At 42.5% G+C, this 19544-nt stretch overlaps 1 protein-coding gene across 1 annotated transcript in view; it reads right to left on the minus strand.

Moving 5' to 3' along the window:
* Positions 1-7107: 7107 nt before the first annotated feature.
* Positions 7108-19544, minus strand: part of Xpr1 (xenotropic and polytropic retrovirus receptor 1) — a 158108-nt gene continuing 145671 nt past the window's right edge. The window contains exons 14-15 of the mRNA XM_005364008.3: positions 14071-14292; positions 7108-12479 (exon numbers count right to left, since the gene is read on the minus strand). Coding sequence (XP_005364065.1) covers positions 12419-12479; positions 14071-14292 — 283 coding nt within the window. The 3' untranslated portion in view covers positions 7108-12418. The remainder of the gene's footprint in view (positions 12480-14070; positions 14293-19544) is intronic.

Here is a 19544-nt window from a genome sequence, read left to right on the forward strand (position 1 = left end):
GATCCTGGGTCCTCTGTAAGAACAGCAAGTGATCACTGAGTTTCATTCCAGCACATTTTTTTTTAAAAAATTAATTTTATTTGCTTTTTTTTTCCTTTTTGAGACAGGGTCTTTCCATATAGCTCTGACTGTTCTGGAACTCACTATGTAGATCAGACTGGCCTTGAACTTGGAGAAGAGATCTGCCTGTCTCTGCCTCCCTGGTGCTGGGATCAAAGGTGTGCACCACCATCACCCAGCTGTTTTCATGTTTGTGCATGTGCCTGTTTGTGCGTAGGTGCAGCAGTGTGTGTGTGTGTGTGTGTGTGTGTGTGTGTGTGTGTGTGTGCATGTAGAAGCTACAGGACAGCCTTAGATACCGTTCCTCAGGGGCCATCACTGTTCTTTAAGACAGGGTCTCACGGTGGCCTGGAGTTTACAGATTAAGGATAGGCTGGCTGGCCACTGAGGGTCAGAGATCCTCCTGTCTCGACCAGCACTGGGATTACAAGTGTCTACCATGCCTGGCTTTTTATCATGGGGACTGAGTTTAGGTTCTCGTGTGTGTGAGGCACATCACCAGCTGAGCTTTCTCCTCAGCCCTCCCTTTTCGCCACCACCCCAGTCTCTTTTTAGAAATTAGTTCAGCAAAGCATTTGTTCCATTTTATCTTTCCAAAGAGGTGACTCTTTGTTTCATAGATATTGCATATTTTTGTCTCAATTTTTATATCCTTTCATCTTTTTCCTCTCCCTGTCTGCTTTTTTCTTTTTCTTGGCCCTTGAGACAAGCTCTTGCTTCATAGTCCAGTCTAGTCGAGAGTTCACGCCCCACCCCGGCCCCCTGCATTCTCCCTGCTGGAGCTGAATTGGATTGTTATGATTGGTACCTTGTCTACATTTAAAGTACAAAGATCCCACAAGACCTGCCACCGCATCTCAAGGCACTGGTGGCTGTAAATGTCCATCAGCACTGCTCTGGGTGTAGTCCATAGACTCGAGTGTGCTATGTCTCCATTTCTGTTTAAAGACGCGTTAAATCCCTTTGTTCATTTCCTTGGCTCACGGGTTATTCAAAAGTAGGTCATGTCATTTCTATGTATTTGGTGTCATTTCCCAAGTTTTTCTTTCTGATTTCTGAGTGTTTATGTTTTGAGACCAGGTATTGCTATGTGTCGCAGCTGACCTCAAACTTACAATCCCCCTGTTTCAGTCTCCAGAGTGTCTGGGATTACAAACATGTACTGCCATGCCTTACTTTTGTCAGGGGTATTATGTTGTCATCAAAAAAAGATAGTTGATAATTTGTTTTAAAATTGAGAATTGTTTTTATGAACTATGGGTACAGAGTTAGAGTACAATAGGACTGTCCATAGCTTACTTCAGTGGTTCTCAACCTGTGGGTTGCAATCCCTGGGGTGGGAATGGGGTTGAATGATGCTTTCACAGGGGTGGCCTAAGAGCATCAGAAAACACAGATATTTACACTAAAACTTCTTCTTGTTTGTTTGCTTTTGTTTTGTTTTTAGAGACTGGGTTTCTCTGTGTAACAGTCCTAGAGGTCCTGGAACTAGCTCTGTAGACCAGACTGGCCTCGAACTCACAGAGATCTTCCTGCTTCTGCCTCCTGAGTGCTGGGATTAAAGATGTGTGCCACCACCGCTGGGCTACAACTTCTAACAGTAGCAAAATTACAGTTATGAAGTAGTAAAGAAATAATTTTATGGTTGGAGTCAGCACAGCATGGGGAACTGTATTCAAGGGCTGCCACATCAGGAAGGCTGAGAACCACTGACTTAGTTGTTCATGATCCAAGGAGCTAGGGTGATGGGTGATGGGCGTTCACAGTCCCTAGAAACTGCCTGGGACAGTGGCTCTGAGTTCATTGTCTCACATCACTAAAGATTAACGATGCAGACACTGAGTGGGAGTCAGCTTTATCCAGGAGAATTACGGAAAAGCGAAAAGCTGAGGAGACAGGTGGTAAACCCCTAGAGAAGGGTTTTCAGTAGAAGAAAGTTTGAACTCCTTGTCTGGCATTTCCAAGGCTGAGGTCATTGCTAAGAGATTGGATAGTTGATGTTTTTCTGTCAGCTTAGTGGTTGCTCATGAATCTACTGATATTTTAATTATTGTCTGAAGCCCCATGACCCGGCTTCCGGTCCCATGGTTAAGTCTAAATTGGTCTATTTATCATTAGACACAGAAATCAAAGGCTGGGGTGGAAACCTGCTAGCTCAGAGAGGCTGGAGAGCAGCTAGCACACCTTGCTGTTTGGGTGAAGGCACTACAAGTGATACATCTCTTCCCTCGTCCCAGAACGAAGCAAGCTCAAACTTTAGTCCCTGCCCTTCTCTATTCAAATTTCTGGCTTCTCCATTTCCAATTCTGGTCAGCTAGTCACTGGTTCTGCCCCAATTCAAGGTATTACTTTATTGGGCAATCTCAGGAGTGTCAGAACATAACCAAAATATCCCACAACAATTAGCTCTCTGGGCAACCATGAGCCAAGACCATGGAGGGTTATGCTCTTTGTCTGTCTGTCCTGGCTCAAGGTAGATCATACACTGTGCACTGCCCACCCAGCTAGGGGTGGTCAATACACCCACCTCTGACTTGTGCTTTGCTAGTTGCTGACCTTGAACTTGACTGTCCTGTAGTTTTAGCCCCAGCTTGTGTTGCCAGTGACGACCTCACAGGTGGCTTTCTGGGTGTTAAGTAGATTCTTCTTTGTTCTTACACGGGAGTTCACTCTATCACAGTTGCTGCTGTCTGTTTTGGTTACCTCATATTTAACAGTTCCGTTTGTTACAAACTGCATTAGATGCAAGAGTGCATGAAAGCAGGGGTGGGGAGATGGCTCGGTGACTAAGAACACTTGTTATTGCAAAAGACCCAGCACCCATGGCGGCTCACAACTATCTGTAACTCCAGTCCCAGGGGATCCAATGTCCTCTGCTGACCTCTGTGGGCACCTGGCACACACATGGTGCACATGCATACATATAGGCACAACACTCATTCACATAAAATGCAATTAAATTTAAAAAAAAGAGGGAGAGGGAGAGAGAGAATAATGATGTCTTATGTTCCTCAAGGGCTTCAGGGTGGAGGGCAGCTGGCTTGCCATCCCTGCAGAGCTCTGTCCCTCCCATGTGTGCAACTCCATCATTTCACACCCAGCTTATCTACCTTCTGCCCTCACCTTGCTGCACCCCAACCTGTTTGCACTGCAAACTGTGTGAGTAACAGTTTCTACTGCAGGCCTAGGCCTTTTCTCTTGCTATGTACAGACAGCTAGATCCTTCATCACTTTCTCCCGATCTATCGTAGACGATGTTAGGTGCTCTGACATTTGTTCCACGCACTAACACATAGCCTGCAGTTGTTGGACAGAATGTTCTATGGGTGTCTGCAAGCTCCATTTGATCTGGGATACAATTTTACTCTGACGCTTGTTGGCTTTGTGTCTGTACGACTGGCCCATTGCTGAAAGTGGGGTGCTCACCTAGTCTGTGTTGGAGCATCTCTTCCCTACTGGTAACTCCCTCACATTTGCTTGCTTTCTTCATCTCCTAGAGTGGTTAAGTAATTTAGTAGTGTGCTTTCTGTTTATTATAAGTCCTACAAAAACATATGTAGAGATTACCTTTTGGAAATAAAAATTTAACATTGCCATAAGGATGGAAGCACAACATACACAAATAAGCTCTCCACCTCCATTCCTCCCTACTGATCAGGGGGACCAGCCATCATAGCTGGCTAACATTTCCTACAGCACAGGTCTTGCTCACCACTCCACTTCTGTTTCTCCCGTCTTTCTACACGAAAGCTTTCCTGGGTACAGTAACCTTGTTGTACAGAGCATTTTTCTCTCCCTGCAGTCCCTCCAGGACTCCAATGCCATTCTCTTTGGCCTGTCAAATGACCGCCAGCTGGAGAACTGAGGCACGCTGGCGTGTTTTTTCTCGTGCAGTCTTGAGACCTTTCTCTTCCTTCTTTCCCTTTAGAACTTAATTCTTTTTTTAGCTTGGTCTAGATTCAGGATCTAGTTAAACTGACTAGAGATCTTGACTTTCCTTTATGCAGATGTGCCCTTTTCTAGGCTCAGGGGACTTTTGTGTTATTTCTTTCGATAAACTTTTCATGCCTCTTCTGCCAGCAATCCAAATATTTTCTCTTAATGCTGTCACAAAGATCCTGTAAACTTTCTCTCTCCCAACTGTATATTCTTACATCACCATTTTAAAGCCTGGAGTCTCTCTTCTGTTTGATCTTTCCTACTGTTGCTTCTTTCTATTGTTTTTAATTTTCCCAAATATTTTATTTTTAAGGTTCTTCCATCTGTGGTTATATTCTCTGAGTATGGAAAGATTTGTGTTTTCTTCACCTCTTTGAGTATCCTCCCACAGTGGCTACACACGCTCAAGCTTCTTTTAGTGGTTATTCTCACATCAGTTTCTGGACTGATGAGGTGAGGTCATGCTTTCCTCAAGCTCTTCCTGGGTCATCTGCACACTGAAGGAGTAGGTATTTACAAGTTATTCATTCCACTGTTCTTCATCTGGCTTTGTCTATGCGTGTATTTCCTGATTTCCTGAGCTGGTTACAGTCACCATTTCCACACTGGCTGGTTGATGCTAGGTCCTGATTTGCAGAGAGTCTGTTGTTAGTGTACGAGTTGTTTCACTATAGAGGATGGTCTGTGCCGGTTTATCCCAGATACATTTACTCTTGGTGTGTTGCTGAGAAAGAACCAGAAGACTATTAAACAACAGCAGTCTGTCTTCTTAAACTTCCCTCTGGGGTTGGAGGACGCCAGCATACTTTCCCCATAGTTACCACGATGGGATTCTATGTAACTACATGCAGACTCACCGCAGATGAACTAACCCCAGTTCCATTCCTATGTCATAACCATGGCCACTATCGATACTAAATGTAATCTGAATAACTAGCCCATTCAAGACCAACACAACACTGGGCAGGACCAAGAGCCACACAGCTATAGATTGCCTATTGCTGGGGACTTGTGGCCCAAGATTCCTGCAACTAGCCACAGGTGATGCTAGCTGCAATATTAGGCCAGCATACTGGGGTTCTATGTATTCTCTTGGCACTGAAGCTCTCCCTAAGGCTCCGTGCATAGGCAGGCCTGGGAATGGGGTTTCATCTGCAAGTTCCAGAGAGATGTCTTGTGCTTACCCTGGCTTCAGTAAATAGGTACTTGAAGCACACTACACTGCACTTAGCCTGAGGCTCACAGTAAGTCATGTTATTACTGGATTTTACCATGATAAGCCTGGATCTGGGTTTCGAGTCAAAGGCCTTGACTTAATGGGAAGTAACTGAGGAGGGCTCCTTTCAGTAAAGTGGGAAATGCCTCTGCTGGACTGCCCGAAGTAGAAGAGGGTGTGGTAGCAAGGGCATATTTTATCTTTCTTTCCTTTCTTTCTTTTTTGGTTTTTCAAGACAGGGTTTCTCTGTGTATTTTTTGGAGCCAGTCCTGGAACTCACTCTGTAGACCAGGCTGGCCTTTAACTCACAGAGATCCATCTGCCTCTGCCTCCCAAGTCCTGGGATTAAAGTCATGCACCACCATGGGGCTTTTAGCCTGTCTTTTCATTGTCATGCTAAAACCAAGCACTGTGGTCTCTGACTGGATTTCCTTAGCTGTCCAGAGTGTAGTGTTTTTGGTGCCTGAACTTGCAATGTCTGTAGAGAGATAGTAATTGGAGCATCTTGACTGCCATCTTGTTCTGTTCCACACTTTGTTTTTTAAGGGATGAAAAGTACCCAGGATAGGCTTTAATGATTGCCCCAGACAGATTGAAGAGCCCCTGTGATTTGGGAGAGAAAATGCAGCTTATTCCGGTGCAAACACCCAGGAGTCTTGATCATTTTGCTAATGGTTTCATAAAAGTAACTTTTACCATCTCAGGTTCATAAAGTTAACAAAACCAACTTCAGTGAAAGCCAAGTAGTGTTGACTGAGTACATGGCAGGGACTCAATAAATGTGTAAATCTTTAAAAATATAAGAACTAAACAGTGCCTTTAAGGGGGAAAGTGGGAAGTCAGAAAGGATAAACTAATATTTTCATAACCTTTGAAAAAGGTTTAATTAAGAAAAATCAGAAAGATACAGATGCTGAAAGTCCAAGGATTTTGGATGTGCTGGTAAAAAGAGCCACTGGGCTTCTGGGATTATGTAGGATTACAGATTTATCTGCTCTGGGTCTTAATTAAAATTAAAACTGCCCACTGGCTCACATGTAACTGCAGTGCGGTGTACTTGGCAAGCATGAAGGCCACAGGCACACAAATGCTGGGCTACAGGAAAGGGGTGGCTCTGATGGCTCATGCCACTTCCAGCCTAGCCTGCTAGCTAGGAAACCCCATCACCACAAAGTTCTCAGCCTGCAGAGAAACAGGAGATGGAGAGGGAGCAACAACATGAAGGTGACGGCTCTACCGCTCAGTCAGCAGACCGTTTCCCTCTTTTCATCTCAGGGCCAGTGAGTTTCCTAACTTACCCTAGCCAGACATCAGTGCTACTCTATCCAGGACCCAGCAGGAAGAGCTGCGTTCCCCACCTTGGTCAGGAGCTGCGAGGCAACAAGGGTGTTGCTGTCCAGCATGCAGTTACACACAGCGCCTCATTTAATAGCTGAGATTCTTTGTGTAAGAAAAGATAAAACTTGCTGGATCAATTCCATTGTTTTAGAGCCATACCTTGAAAAAAAGCCATTTAAGATTATTTAAGATTATTTGAGTTTTGGGGGCAGGGTCTCTCTCTCTCTCTCTCTCTCTCTCTCTCTCTCTCTCTCTCTCTCTCTCTCGTCCAGGTGGCCTGGAACTCACTATTCAGCCAGGGACTGCCTCAAACTCAGCAATTCTCCTGCCTTAGCCTCCAAGTGCTGGAGATTATAGGCATAAACGACTATGCCTGCCTTTTTAAAAAATTGTTTTTGAATTTGACAAATTCTGTTTTTCTAATTCACCATTGTAAGCTGTTTGTGTTGGGCCCATATACTTATTAGTACTAAGGGGAATAATGATCAAGAATCCAAGAACCCCCAGAGAGAAAGGCACACAGTGACACAAAGCACTCCCCAGACACAAGTCAGCAAACTACTGGAAAACAGAGCTTATAATAACGAAAAAGGCCAGTGTTTTGAAACCAATCACTTATTTTCTTTTAAAAACACATAAGCACATTAACCATCTAGAAACTATAGAACAGTACCACATTGTGCATTTAACCTACTTATCCAGAGGGGAACTCCACAGGTCATAAGAATTCTACCCATAGAAGAAGGAAAAAGGAGACAGCTAATAGCATAGTCACAGATACGACGTGAGTCCAAGCAAGCATTGATTCTTTGACGTCACCTTTTCCATTCACCAGAGTGGAGAGTAGGGAAGAAAGCAAGGGAGCAAATGGGGCAAGAGTCACCCACAGAGGACTAATCACAATCCATAGTTACTCTTGACAACTATAGCTCAGGAAGTCACAGGACAGCATCATCTGACCAACACGGTGTGGCGGGGTGGAGGTGTGTGTGTGTAACACAGTAGAGAGAGGACTTGAAAGAAAAATAACAAGTTTCACCCTATTCCGTCCTACTCTTCACTGGTACAAGCTCCTGTGCTAACCCAGTCTTCACAATGGAATAAAGCTTCAAGGGTTTTGTTCTTTTTGCAGATGAAACAGGAGTGGTTTACAATTTTACCTTAACAGTTCAAACAATAACAATGTCATAAAAACTCCTTCTCCCTGTCCAGAGCACACTAGTCTTGCTAAAGATGTTGGGAGAAGTGTAGGCAAGAACTTCAGGAATAGCGTTTGAAACAGGGAGGCAGGACCCTGCCCTTTCTCACAGGTCCACAGCTGTCCAGCAGTGCTGCTAGCTGCCCTCTGACTCGTGGTGGCTCACATGGATAGGTGCCAAGTAGAAATTAAGTTCAGAGGTATACAAGATGAGAATCAATAGACACCAAATCCAAGGCAAACAATAGGTCATTTGATTGTCCTCCTAGGTGGATGGCACCATACAAAAACAAAACAAAACTGAAGCTGGCATTGGTTTAATAAAATAAACCAAAGGTCTGCTACAAGGAAACACATTCAGTTGTAAATTGATAGGATTCTCCCCACTTCAGGGAAAACTCATCTTGTACCCCCTCACTTCCTCATCCACCATAAGAAAATACATTCTGAAAGTTGCTTCCGGGGGCAGCTCAGTATCGGCTTTGAAAGTGTGTGAAAAAGGCATCAGGGGTCACACCCATCAGTACCTCTTCTCCATCAGGAAAATGTTTGTACTGTCTGACTTCAGCTCTCTCAAATCTAAGGAGATGCTTTTGCTTTTTGCTACTATTCATTGAATAGAGTGTGGTTAATGCGGGCTACAAGGCTGATTTGTCACACGCCATGCCACAAATGGATGCTACAACAGAACCAGCTCTGCCCCACACAACCACATGTTCTGTATAAACTTGAAATAGGCAGGTTGGGAGCTTTAGGATTTAATATTGTGACTGATAGCAGAACCGCAGAAATCCATGTTCAAGCGAATGACCAGCAAAAACCAATAGACAAAGTAGAAAACAGATCACCGTTTTCAAAATTCAATCTAAATTTCGATTTTCACCTGGTCAATAATGACACTGGTTTATTAGAGTAAAGTACGGTTTCTGTAGTCGAGGGAGATCAAGATTCTACATGATCAATTTTTAGTCTAAGTTACCTTAATTTTAGACACCAGAGTACACTGTTTATAGTAAGATGTATCTATTAAGAGGGAGGCAAATTTTATTAGACTAGTAAAAGAATAACAACCTAAAACATATCGTTGAAATAGTATCATCACTTCAGAGAATTCCAGGGGTTTACTATAATGTCAGAGAGAGTGTTATTTCTAAATTCTTTCCTTAGAATAAGAAATCTCTGTAGTTACTCCTCAGAAAATTGAATTTAGGTATAAAAACTATTCTTAAATGATGCAGTGAGAGGAAATGGAGGCACAGAGGGACAGAAAGGTCATGTGATTTACCTAGTGCCTTGTTCCTGCTGCCAAGGCCCAAGTCCTCTCTGTCATCTCCAACTCAGTGCTAAGGTGCGTCTGTGTGGCTCACTCTTGCCTTGCGCTAGGTCCATCTATTGGGAAACTAGGGAGCCATGTTGGGAAGACACCACCTGTGAACTGAGTCCGCTGAAACAGCGGCGCTCTCATTCGGAATGTTGGGAGTCGCGGCTAGGAAGTCGGGCCTGCTCTAAGAGTTCGTCCAGATTCTTGCTGAGTTACTGGCATTCTTTCACACTGTGTCCCCGAACCTAAGAAGTCTTCTAATAATAGGGTGCTGGAGACAAAAAGCCAACATGACACACGTGACTATCGGATGACTTCATCTCTGATCATGCCTTTGTCTCTGTATGAGAGGACATTATCAACGATCCATTGTCACGCCATGGCAGCTTCTGCTATAGGCATTCATTTGTTAAGAACAAACTGCTAATAGCTCTCTTTGTACTCCTTTGCTTCCTACATTGTATAAAATGGAAAACAGACTTTATTCTCTATTGCATTCCTTTTGGGAGTATTTTAAGCACTGTTAAAAATGGAGTCCTTTTCAAACAAAACTAAAATTAAGGACTAGTCTGTAACATGACTGTGTTGTGGATTCACTTCTAAGATTTGCATCAGGAGTTTCAGGGTACAGGATTATGCAACTGAACATTAGCAGGACACACTGCTGACAGTGCTTGGGCCAGATGGAATCAAGGAGAGAAAAATGCACATCGCCTTTTCGAAAGAAAAAACTGAAATGCACGCTTGGTTTTCCAAATTCGTTGGATAAAGTAATCTCTTTAGAGCCAGGGAGATGAAGCCGGAGTGTGTAAGAAAGTACTGGGCATCTGCCGTGGTAAACTGGAGAGCATGTAAGCCTTACTTTGAATAGGCAACAGGACAAACGCCAAAAATGAATATACTCTATCTCTGCATTATTTATGAAAGAAATAATACTGATTAGGGCCTGGATCCTAACAGGTGGAGAAAGACCACAAGTTAACTGACGTGACTGACGTGAAAACATCAAGGAGTTGGAACGGTGGAAGTCAACTGTGTGAGTTTCTGCATGTCACACACAGACTGACTACCAGAGAAAGAAGCTGCCAATTCATGTGGCTCCGGATACACAGTGCCACTGACTTTATTGTACAAGAAGTCATAAGTCACTGGACTTTTCTATAAAGTCTTAGTACTTGCTGATGTTACCTCAGAGACCAGTGAGATTGATCACCTGCTTTAAAGTATAAAAACCTAGGTTAGGAAAAAAAAATTCTAAATAGAAATAATGCAACCTTTAATTTACAAAGGGTCTCTAAATTGTTACCACTGATTATTATAAAGTATACAATTTATTTAAAATTTGTTTTTTAAAAATAAATGTTTCTTCTTTAGTTTTGGGGCAAGGGACATGCTTGGCATAACAAAAAGCAAGAGAACCTACAACACTGTATGTACTTGTGGGGATATGAATGTATGTGTTAAAATCTCAATTCTGAAAGAAGAAAAAAAATTGGAACTCTGTCAGAATAAAAATGAAAGAAACCCTTTCTAGAAGGAAGTTGATGAGTTAATAGGTGGAATTTTAGTAGTGCAGTAACTTTAATGAGGACGGTTATGGTGCACAGGCAGGGCGGATGACAAAAGGGAGGTTCAAGGGCAGCAGCCAACTTTTAAAACAAAGCAAGTGTTGATGGCCGTCTTCCTAGTCATTAGTTCTCTGTCTGAAGTTAATGTGAAAAGGGCATAAGTGAATGGATTCTGATGGCTCTCCTAGATCCCAGGGGTGGGGGCACTAAAGCTGACCTTACCTTTCCCTAGTATTTATATTAATTTTATTAAAGAGTGGTTCTCCACCCCACCCATGCTGAGAGAAAACCCAAGGTCTCAAGAATGCTAAGCAATCACTGCTACCAATGATCTATACCCCTAGTCCTGAAGAATAGTAAATTTGATACCAACCATTTCAAGAAAGTCAAATGTATGTTTCTAGGTTTCTCTAGAGAATTTAGGAAGATGGGATGATAAAGAAATAAAAATATATATTTATAGCCTGAAATTTCTAAGAAATATAGTTTTAAAAGTATGGCCAGGTTTAGAGGCCCCAAATTAAAAAGGGTTCTATCATGGGAGGTCATAAAATCCAACATTCACTTTTTAATACTGCTGGCCTTAAAAATGGCTGCCAAGGTCTTCTCTGTCAATGTAATTTGAAGGATGAAGGATTTGTTCTACATGCTCAAAAGTACAGCCCCCACCAAAGACTTTTAATTTGATCAAATTCTGGGTAAAGTAGATGAGACAAGAAGGGGAATTACTTAATAAGGGTGTGAAGAGTCTGAAATTAGGCCTGCCTTTCCATTCAGCCAGGAGAACTCAGACTCGCTTCTCCTACATGCAGAAGCAGATGGCAGAACTTCATTATTGGGACTGGTAAATGGGCAAGTGTATCCTGCACCTGTTCCTAAAAGACACAAGTATCAGAGCCTTTGCTCTGAATGTCTACCAGTGGGAAGCAAGTGGATGCCAGGTCATGACAGTGACACTTGGGACTCTAGAGCAGCAACTTAAAATTTAGCAATAAAACTTTGGCTTAAAGTTAAAACGAAAGAGGAAAAGTACAAACTGGTACAAACTGCTTCCTGGAAAAGGTATGTGGGCTTGACCCTCCCAAATACCATCTACCCTTAGTTCCTCCTGCCTCCCTTCATAGGAGTACTATCATTCACTTACGGTTAAGTTTCATAAATAATGAGAAGACCATATGTAACGAATACATCATATTCCCCGCCCACCCAAAACCCTCCCCAAATGAGAAAACCCACGTCAAATTAAAAAGTAGCTTCGTGGAGGAGGGTGCTGCTCCAAGCTGCACTTTCCCTGTAAGTGCTGCCAGTGGCTCTATGCTGGCTAGGAAGGAAGGGAAAAAACTCTCCACAGAAACTGACAGAAAATTTAAAAACCAGTGTCCGGTTTCAAACAGTCAAAACCGGGCTAGGCAGAAGCTGAGTTATGTCCATGCCATCCATCAGAGGCCTCCTTCCAATGCCTGTTCTTCATCCTGATGGGCATCTGTGTCTTTGTGATTGTAAACAATCCATAAGATATTAGGTTTTTGTTCCTTAAAACATCCTCTGATTGGCAAAATGAAGTTTTTGTTTTAAAAATAGAAAATGAAGATTAAACCAGAAGAAAAGAAAAGAAACACAGTGAGCTTGCTCGAGTCCATAGGACCCGATCTGAAGAGCCCGGGAACGTGTTCTGTTTTCTCCTGTTCTCAGCTGGAAAAAGGTGCTGGAGGTTGCGTTGGTCAAGGGAAGAATTGTAGAGTAGGAAACCAAGGATGTAAATCGAGACTTCAGAGAATTCAAGTGTTAGCTTCGTCGTCTGTATCTTCTATCAATACCTTAGTGTCTCGAGTCTTGGATCTAGGGTAATCAGAGGAAATAAACATGTAACTGATCTCATACAGTGCTCATCCTAAACAGGAACTATCTACTGCAGAAGGTGGACAAGCAGGAACAACAGTGGGTTATGTTTAAACATCAGAGTAGCTCTCAAAAACAAAGACAGGAGTTTGAGTACCGACTACCCAATACAATGCAGGTGCCTCAGTTAAACGGTTACCACTGCTGATTGCCAATTGGCACAAAATGATCGGTTTCTTAGGACTCTGTGCAGAGATTCTTGTACTGTGTGAAATGGGATGAAGTAACATGAAAATGTCCTGCAACTCGTTCGCCCCAAGTGTGAAGGTAGTGTCTGTGAAAGGAGATGGTTACTCCCATGTAGCAGATGGGGAAGCTGACATTCAGAAGGCTGATGATGTACCACAGCTGCTTGAATCATAGCGTCAGAACTCAGAATCAGGTCTCACCCTAGGTTCCCCACACTTTCTGTACCATAAACCTCTACCTTTGGTTGCCATTTGTTTCCCAGTAAACACCTGAAGTCAACATAATCTGGGGCCTCAGAGCCCCATTTCTGAAACAGAAAGTGTGTTTAGACTGCCCTCTGCTGGTAGCTCTGAAACCTTCACAGCGAGGAGCTCTAGCCCACCAACATTTTCTTCAGCTCTGAGGCCCCTCTCTTACCTACTCAGTCCCCCAAGTCCCAGTCTGCAAAGCCTTCCTTAGCAGAAGCCTGACTGTTTCGATGCTCTTCTGGCTGACTTCCCTGCTGACTTCTCTGCTTCTTTGCTCTTCCTTCTGCCCAAGACTCAGCTTCCTGCTTCCTCTCTTCTTTACCCTTTCCAATCTCTAGCTAAAGCTTGGCAGGACTTAGTCTACTTTCCTGTGCTAAGCAGGCTACAGCACCTTCTGCTCGTGTCCTTCATGTTCCTTCTAGTCTGACGTTAAGATCCCAATCCAGGTCTTTACTGCCCCAACTTCCTACCACATTGTGCAGTGTCATTAAAATCTCCTTCCACATCACTCCTCGGAAAGAACATGCTTCTTTCTTTTTTTTTTAATTTTTTTTTATTTTTTTTTTTTACATGCTTCTTTCTTGTCTACAAGATGAAGCTTGCAGTTTTCAGTCTCGTTATTGCTTTTTTTTTTTTTTTTTTTTTGAGTCAGGTCTAGTCTTGAGCTTGCTATGTAGCCAAGGATAAGCATGAACTGATCCTCCTGCTTCCACTGTCTAAATGCCTGGCCAGTCTTTGACAGTTCAAGTGAGTGCTCCCAATTATATTTTCTCACTTCAGTTCTGAACACATGCTTTTCCTTTCTACCCTTCATTTCCACTCATAGTATTACCTAAACACCCCTTATCTTTAGAAAACTGCTCAGCTTCAGTCTCTTTCATTCCAGTCTGCTCTCTGTTCTCTCTAAATTTCATTACCCAGGACACATTCCAGAAGTTGATCATATGGAGTGGCTGATTACTACTACTGTCTGGAGAGGAAGCATGGCCGAGTATCAGCAACTTCATCTGGTTCAGTCTAGGGCTTGTTAGCTAATGTTACGTGATCTTAAAGACCAAAGAAGTACTCTACTCAGAAGTGGTATCTATACGTACTGGGACGCGAGGCGAGGCCGGCGCAGGGATATGCTCTGGTTGTACTTCCATGACCGATTCTTCTGGCGGTTTCGCACCCCATCTTCCTGGTCCATCATCTGCTCAAGGAGTGTCTGATCATCTGCATTCAGGGGGGCCACAGAGATGTCCCGCACGGCACGAAATTCACCACAGTTATTCAGATGCTCGTTCTCCAGGCGGAAGAAGTTCCATACAAATCGCCTAAGCAAAATGGGGTGGATGCATTCAAGTGAAGATCTGAAAATATTACCTCCTGTAAACTTTCAGGAGACTCAAGTTCCTACTCACTGAGAACAAAACAAAACAACAACTACAGGCTAGAATATTAAAATCAGAGGGCTAGGGAGATGATGATTCAGTTAGTGAAGCACTTGTCTCACCAGCACAAGAACATGAGTGTGGAAACCTAGAACCCATGTAACAAGCCAGGCACAGCAATGCACATCCAGAACTCCAGCAATGGAAGACGGGAAGCACAGACAGGTGGATCTGTACTGGACCAGAAGAGCCAGCCCAGCCTACTTCCAGGTTGATTTGAGACCCTGTCTCAAACAAAAGGTGGAATGGAAAACATGGATTCTGAGAAGCCGAGTGAGGAAAGGGCTCTTCTGGGAGATAAAAGATAAGTACAGAGGATCGAAGGCAAGATTTCAAAACAGCATAATCTGGGAGCTTCAACTCTAGAAGACTGTCTACGTTCTAATCGTGGCTCCACCACTACTAGCTATAAAGACGATGGATGAGTTTCTCTGTTACCAGGAAATGGTGTAACACTGAAATGTCACCCTGGCTATGCAGGCCGAGGGACAGTGATAGAAGTAGAATTGGTACTGCAGAGTACTTGGTCTATAATTCTTATTACAGATTATTTAAAAATGGATTAGGTTGAGGGTCAGTGAGAATGCTCAGCAGGTAAAGGTGCTTGAGGACAAGCCTGCTAAACTGAGTTTGATGCTGGACTTCCACAAGGCGGCAGGAGAGAAATGACTACTGAGTTTCACTCTGCCCTCTACACTCACAGTGAGAATGGCATGTTTAGGCTTATACTCACATGCATATGCATAAGTAGTTTTTAAAAGTGGCCCAATTCCTGTGTTGGAAACAAATACAAGGGTTGAAAGGAAGAACACAGAGAAAGGAGAGCAGAGACAGTCAAGTGCAGAGAGTAGTTTCTTTGGAGGGCTTGGGCCTCACACACAGATGTTTAGGGAAATGAAGAGGGGGCGATGGTCCAGAGGGGTCAGTGGTACCCACAAACAAGCACACTCTGTTCAGGGCTAGCTCTGTTTCTAATCCTAAGTTATTTATCAGGCTATGTTTGTCCTTCCTGGCTCACAAGAACACCAAACACCTTTCTAAAAGTGTCTTTTTATCTTCTCTTTTGTGCAAGCTATCTTCATGGATGAAGAGTTGAAGGAGGGAGGCCTTCACTTTTCCCCAGCACATTTATGACATGCTTTTTGACTTTCACTGTTACTGTTGAGGAGTTACCTGTCAGTCCAACTGCCACTTATTTCTCTAAGGTTACTTAAAAATGAAGTAAATGTAGGCCAGTGAGATGGCTCAGCAGGTGCCGTCACTGGGACCCAAATGAAGGAGAGAGCCAATTTCTACAAGCTGTCCTCTGACCTCCACATGCGCATGACACACAAGCATCCACACACGTACATATGTACACAAGATAATTATAAATATGTAATTCTTTTTCTTTTTCTTTTTTTTTTTGGTTTTTCGAGACAGGGTTTCTCTGTAGCTTTGGAGCCTGTCCTGGAACTCCCTTTGTAGACCAGGCTGGCCTCGAACTCACAGAGATCCGCCTGCCTCTGCCTCCCGAGTGCTGGGATTAAAGGCGTGCGCCACCACCGCCCAGCTATAAATATGTAATTCAAAACAAGCATATCACATACACCTCAAAGTTTGCATGTTAGTATATAGCTTGGCTAGTATACAAAAATACACTGCATATCCGATATCCTGAAGTATGAAGTATTACTACCCTGAATGTCACCTCTAGGGCTCTCTACCAACACTTAGAGAGCTTATGTGCTACTCTTATTTAGCTCTGTAACCTCCCTGTAACTGATTCTGCATAATGAATGTGACAGGCGGCAGGATTTATTTTCTATATAGACAGTCAGCTGACTCATGTTTTATTTATTTTAAAAATTTTCTTATTTTATTTTAAAATACTTTGACTTTTTTTTATCTTTAAGCCCTTTTATTCTTATATTCTCCTTCTTTTTTAAATTTATTTTAAATGCATTGGTGTTTTGCCATGGGTATTGGGTCCTTGGTATTGGAGTTACAGACAGGTGTGAGTTGCCATGTGGGTACTGGAATTGAACCCAGGTCCTCTTGAAGAGCAGTCAGTGCTCTTAGCCACTGGAGCCATCTCTCCAGCTCTGACACACGTGTTATGTCCTCTCTTCACTGTTAGGCAGCTACATTTATCAGCAGGTGGTGTCATGATATGGATCTGTCTCTAGATGCTCCACTCTGTTCCAGGGGAGCCTCTTGTCTAACCTCTTACTAACACGGTGCACAGCCTTGTTCTCTCTGTATGACCAGTCTTCAACTTAGAACATTACTCTAGCCTTGTTCTTTTTAGAATAGTCTTGGTTATTCTTTGTGTTCCTATATAAATTACAAAGCTATCAGGCATGTTTGGCATATAGGTGTAATCCCAGCACTTGGGAGGGAGGCAGCAGGGAATTGGAAGCCAGCCTAGGTAACTTAGTGATACTCCATCTGAAACACGCATGCACGCACACACTTGCGTCACTATAGAATTGGCTTGTCAACTTTCACCCATACACCAATCTCTCATTAGACTGACTTCTGGGTGTTTTAATGTACTTGGCATTATTAAGGACATGGATTAAATTCTTTAGAACCCTCCTCACTGTACTACCCACACTTGCAGCATTATGACAGTAAACATAACTGTCGACAGCAGACATCACCCGGCCACATTGTGTCTATGTGCTTTATGATCTTACATTGTTTTTCTAATTTTTTTTCAGGAACAAGTATCAATTTTTAAGTTGCTGAAATTTTTGTTTGTTTGGTTTTGAAATAGGCTTTGGCTATGTTGCCCAGCCTGACCTCCAATAGTCTTCTGGCCACAGCCTTTAAATCAGCTACAACTAGTTGGGCGGAGGTGGCGCATGCCTTTAATCCCAGTACTTGGGAGGCGGAGGCAGGAGGGTCTCTGTGAGTTCAAGGCCAGTTTGGTCTACAAAGTAAGTTTCAGGACAGGCTCCAAAGCTACACAGAGAGACTGTCTTAAAAAACAAACAAACAACAACAAAAAACAAAAAGACAAAAACCCCCAAACAAAAAAACAAACCAAAACCACCAACAAAAAACAGCTACAACTATAAATTACATACTCCTTTGCTCAACCAGGTATTGTTAACAATGGCAGTTCCCACATGTCACAGGCTCCTCCCTCTTATTCTCATATTGAGTTAAATGACATGAATTAATTTTTGAACATGTGATAGTCTGAATAAGAATGGCCCCCATAGGTTCATATATTTGACTGCTTGGTCCCTAATTGGTGGACCTGTTTAAGAAGAATTAGTAGGAATGGCCTTGTAGAGAAGGTATGTCACTGGGGATAGGCTTTGAGGTTTTCAAAGCCTATGAGCAGAACCAGTCTTAATTTCTCTGCTCAAGATATAGCTCTTAGTTACTGCTTTTGTACCATGCCTGCCTGCTGCCATGCTTCCTGCCAGGCTGATCACATACTGACCCTCTGAAACGAAGCTCCAATTGAATGCTTCCTCTTATCAGTTGCATTGGCCATGGTATCTCTTCACAGTAACAGAATAGTAACTAAGACCAATATTAAACCTTAATTCACAGAATGATCCTAAATTTTGAAGTATTAACCTTTTTAGATGCTACTGAACTCAATGGCTAATGCTGTGTTCAGGTTTTCTGCAACTATGCTGCAAGGCAACAGTGAGGCACAGGGTCAATCTAGGAATATCCTTGGAGGTTCAGACAACCGTCATGCTGGCCTCATAGTCCTTATTTGTCCCTTTCTTTTGAAGTGTTTTGTAAAAAACAAAAATTTGACTTCAAATATTAGAAAGAATTTCCGGGTCTGGAGTTTTCTTCATGAAAATTATTTTGATATTGATTTAAATGTTGATGTTTTTGAAAGATACAGATTTCTTAGATTTTCTATTTTCTTATTGATTATGATATTTTGAGGAATTTGACTATCTCATTTAATGGCACTTACATCTCTTTAAAAACCTTCAGAACTTCCCTCCTGTTCAGAGATGGGATGCAGAGCATTGTGTACGCTGGTCAAACTCTGCCTCTTAACCACATCCTAGCCTTCTTTAGGGTTTGTCCTTCCTCCCTTTTTCTCTGGATTAGTCTTATGTAAGCACTTCATCAATTATTATTCTTTTAAAAATTCTGTTTTTAATATTCTCCACTGCGCATCTGTTTTCTATCCTGATAATTTCTAGTCTATATGTTTCTTTCTTTTAGGTTTGATTTGAAGCTTTAATTTTTTTTCGAATTTCTTAAGCTTTATACATTTATTTTTGATTTTTTGTAGTGGCTTTTTAGTTGCATTTTTACTTTTTGCTACCACTTTCAATTTCAGTCTATTAAACTATCTTAACATTTTGTTACAATTTTAACTTTGACTCCAAGGCATTAGACATCACAATGGTTTGAATCTGAAATGTCCCCAAAGGAACATGTGCTGAGTCTTTCCAGTATTACTTTGAAGGCTGTGGAACATGTAGGAGGTGAGGTCCTGGCCAGAGAAGATCACTGGGATCTCTGAAATTTACATTTGCCCCTAGTTCTGACCTCCACCTTCTGGTTCCTGGTGCATTGTGATGGACAAGTCTTCGGCACATGCTACGTCAACATGCCTTGTCCTGCCACCCCTGCCATAAATTCAGGTTTCTCTGAAACCGTCCTTTCCACGCTGTGCCTGTTGGTTCTCTTTCACAGTCAACAGTGACAGCACAAATATGTTTTGGTTCATTTCTAGACAATTGCCATTTTTAAACCTATTATTTTGTGATTTTTAATAATAATAATTATAATTATTATTTTTGAGACAGAGTCTCATATGTATCTCTGGCTGGTCTAGAACTCTATATACAAACTAGGCTGGCCCTGAACTCACAAGAATATACTTGCTTCTGCCTCCTGAGTGCTTGGATTAAAGTTTGCACTACCCCATGCCCAAACAAACTTTTTATTACATCTAATTGTCTTCTTTGTTTTTGTGTGGACGTGAAGGCCATAGCTCATGTGTGGAGGTCAAGGACAACTTTCTTCTGCTATCTGGGTCCCAGAACTGAACTCAGATCATCAGACATGGTAGTAGTAAGTACCTTACCTGCTGAGTCAGCTTGCTGGCCCAGTACTGGGCATCTTTTAAAAGAATCCTTGATAAATTGTTCGATAGT

The sequence above is a fragment of the Microtus ochrogaster genome (assembly GCF_000317375.1).
Source record: "Microtus ochrogaster isolate Prairie Vole_2 chromosome 6 unlocalized genomic scaffold, MicOch1.0 chr6_random_2, whole genome shotgun sequence".
Lineage (NCBI taxonomy): Eukaryota > Metazoa > Chordata > Mammalia > Rodentia > Cricetidae > Microtus > Microtus ochrogaster.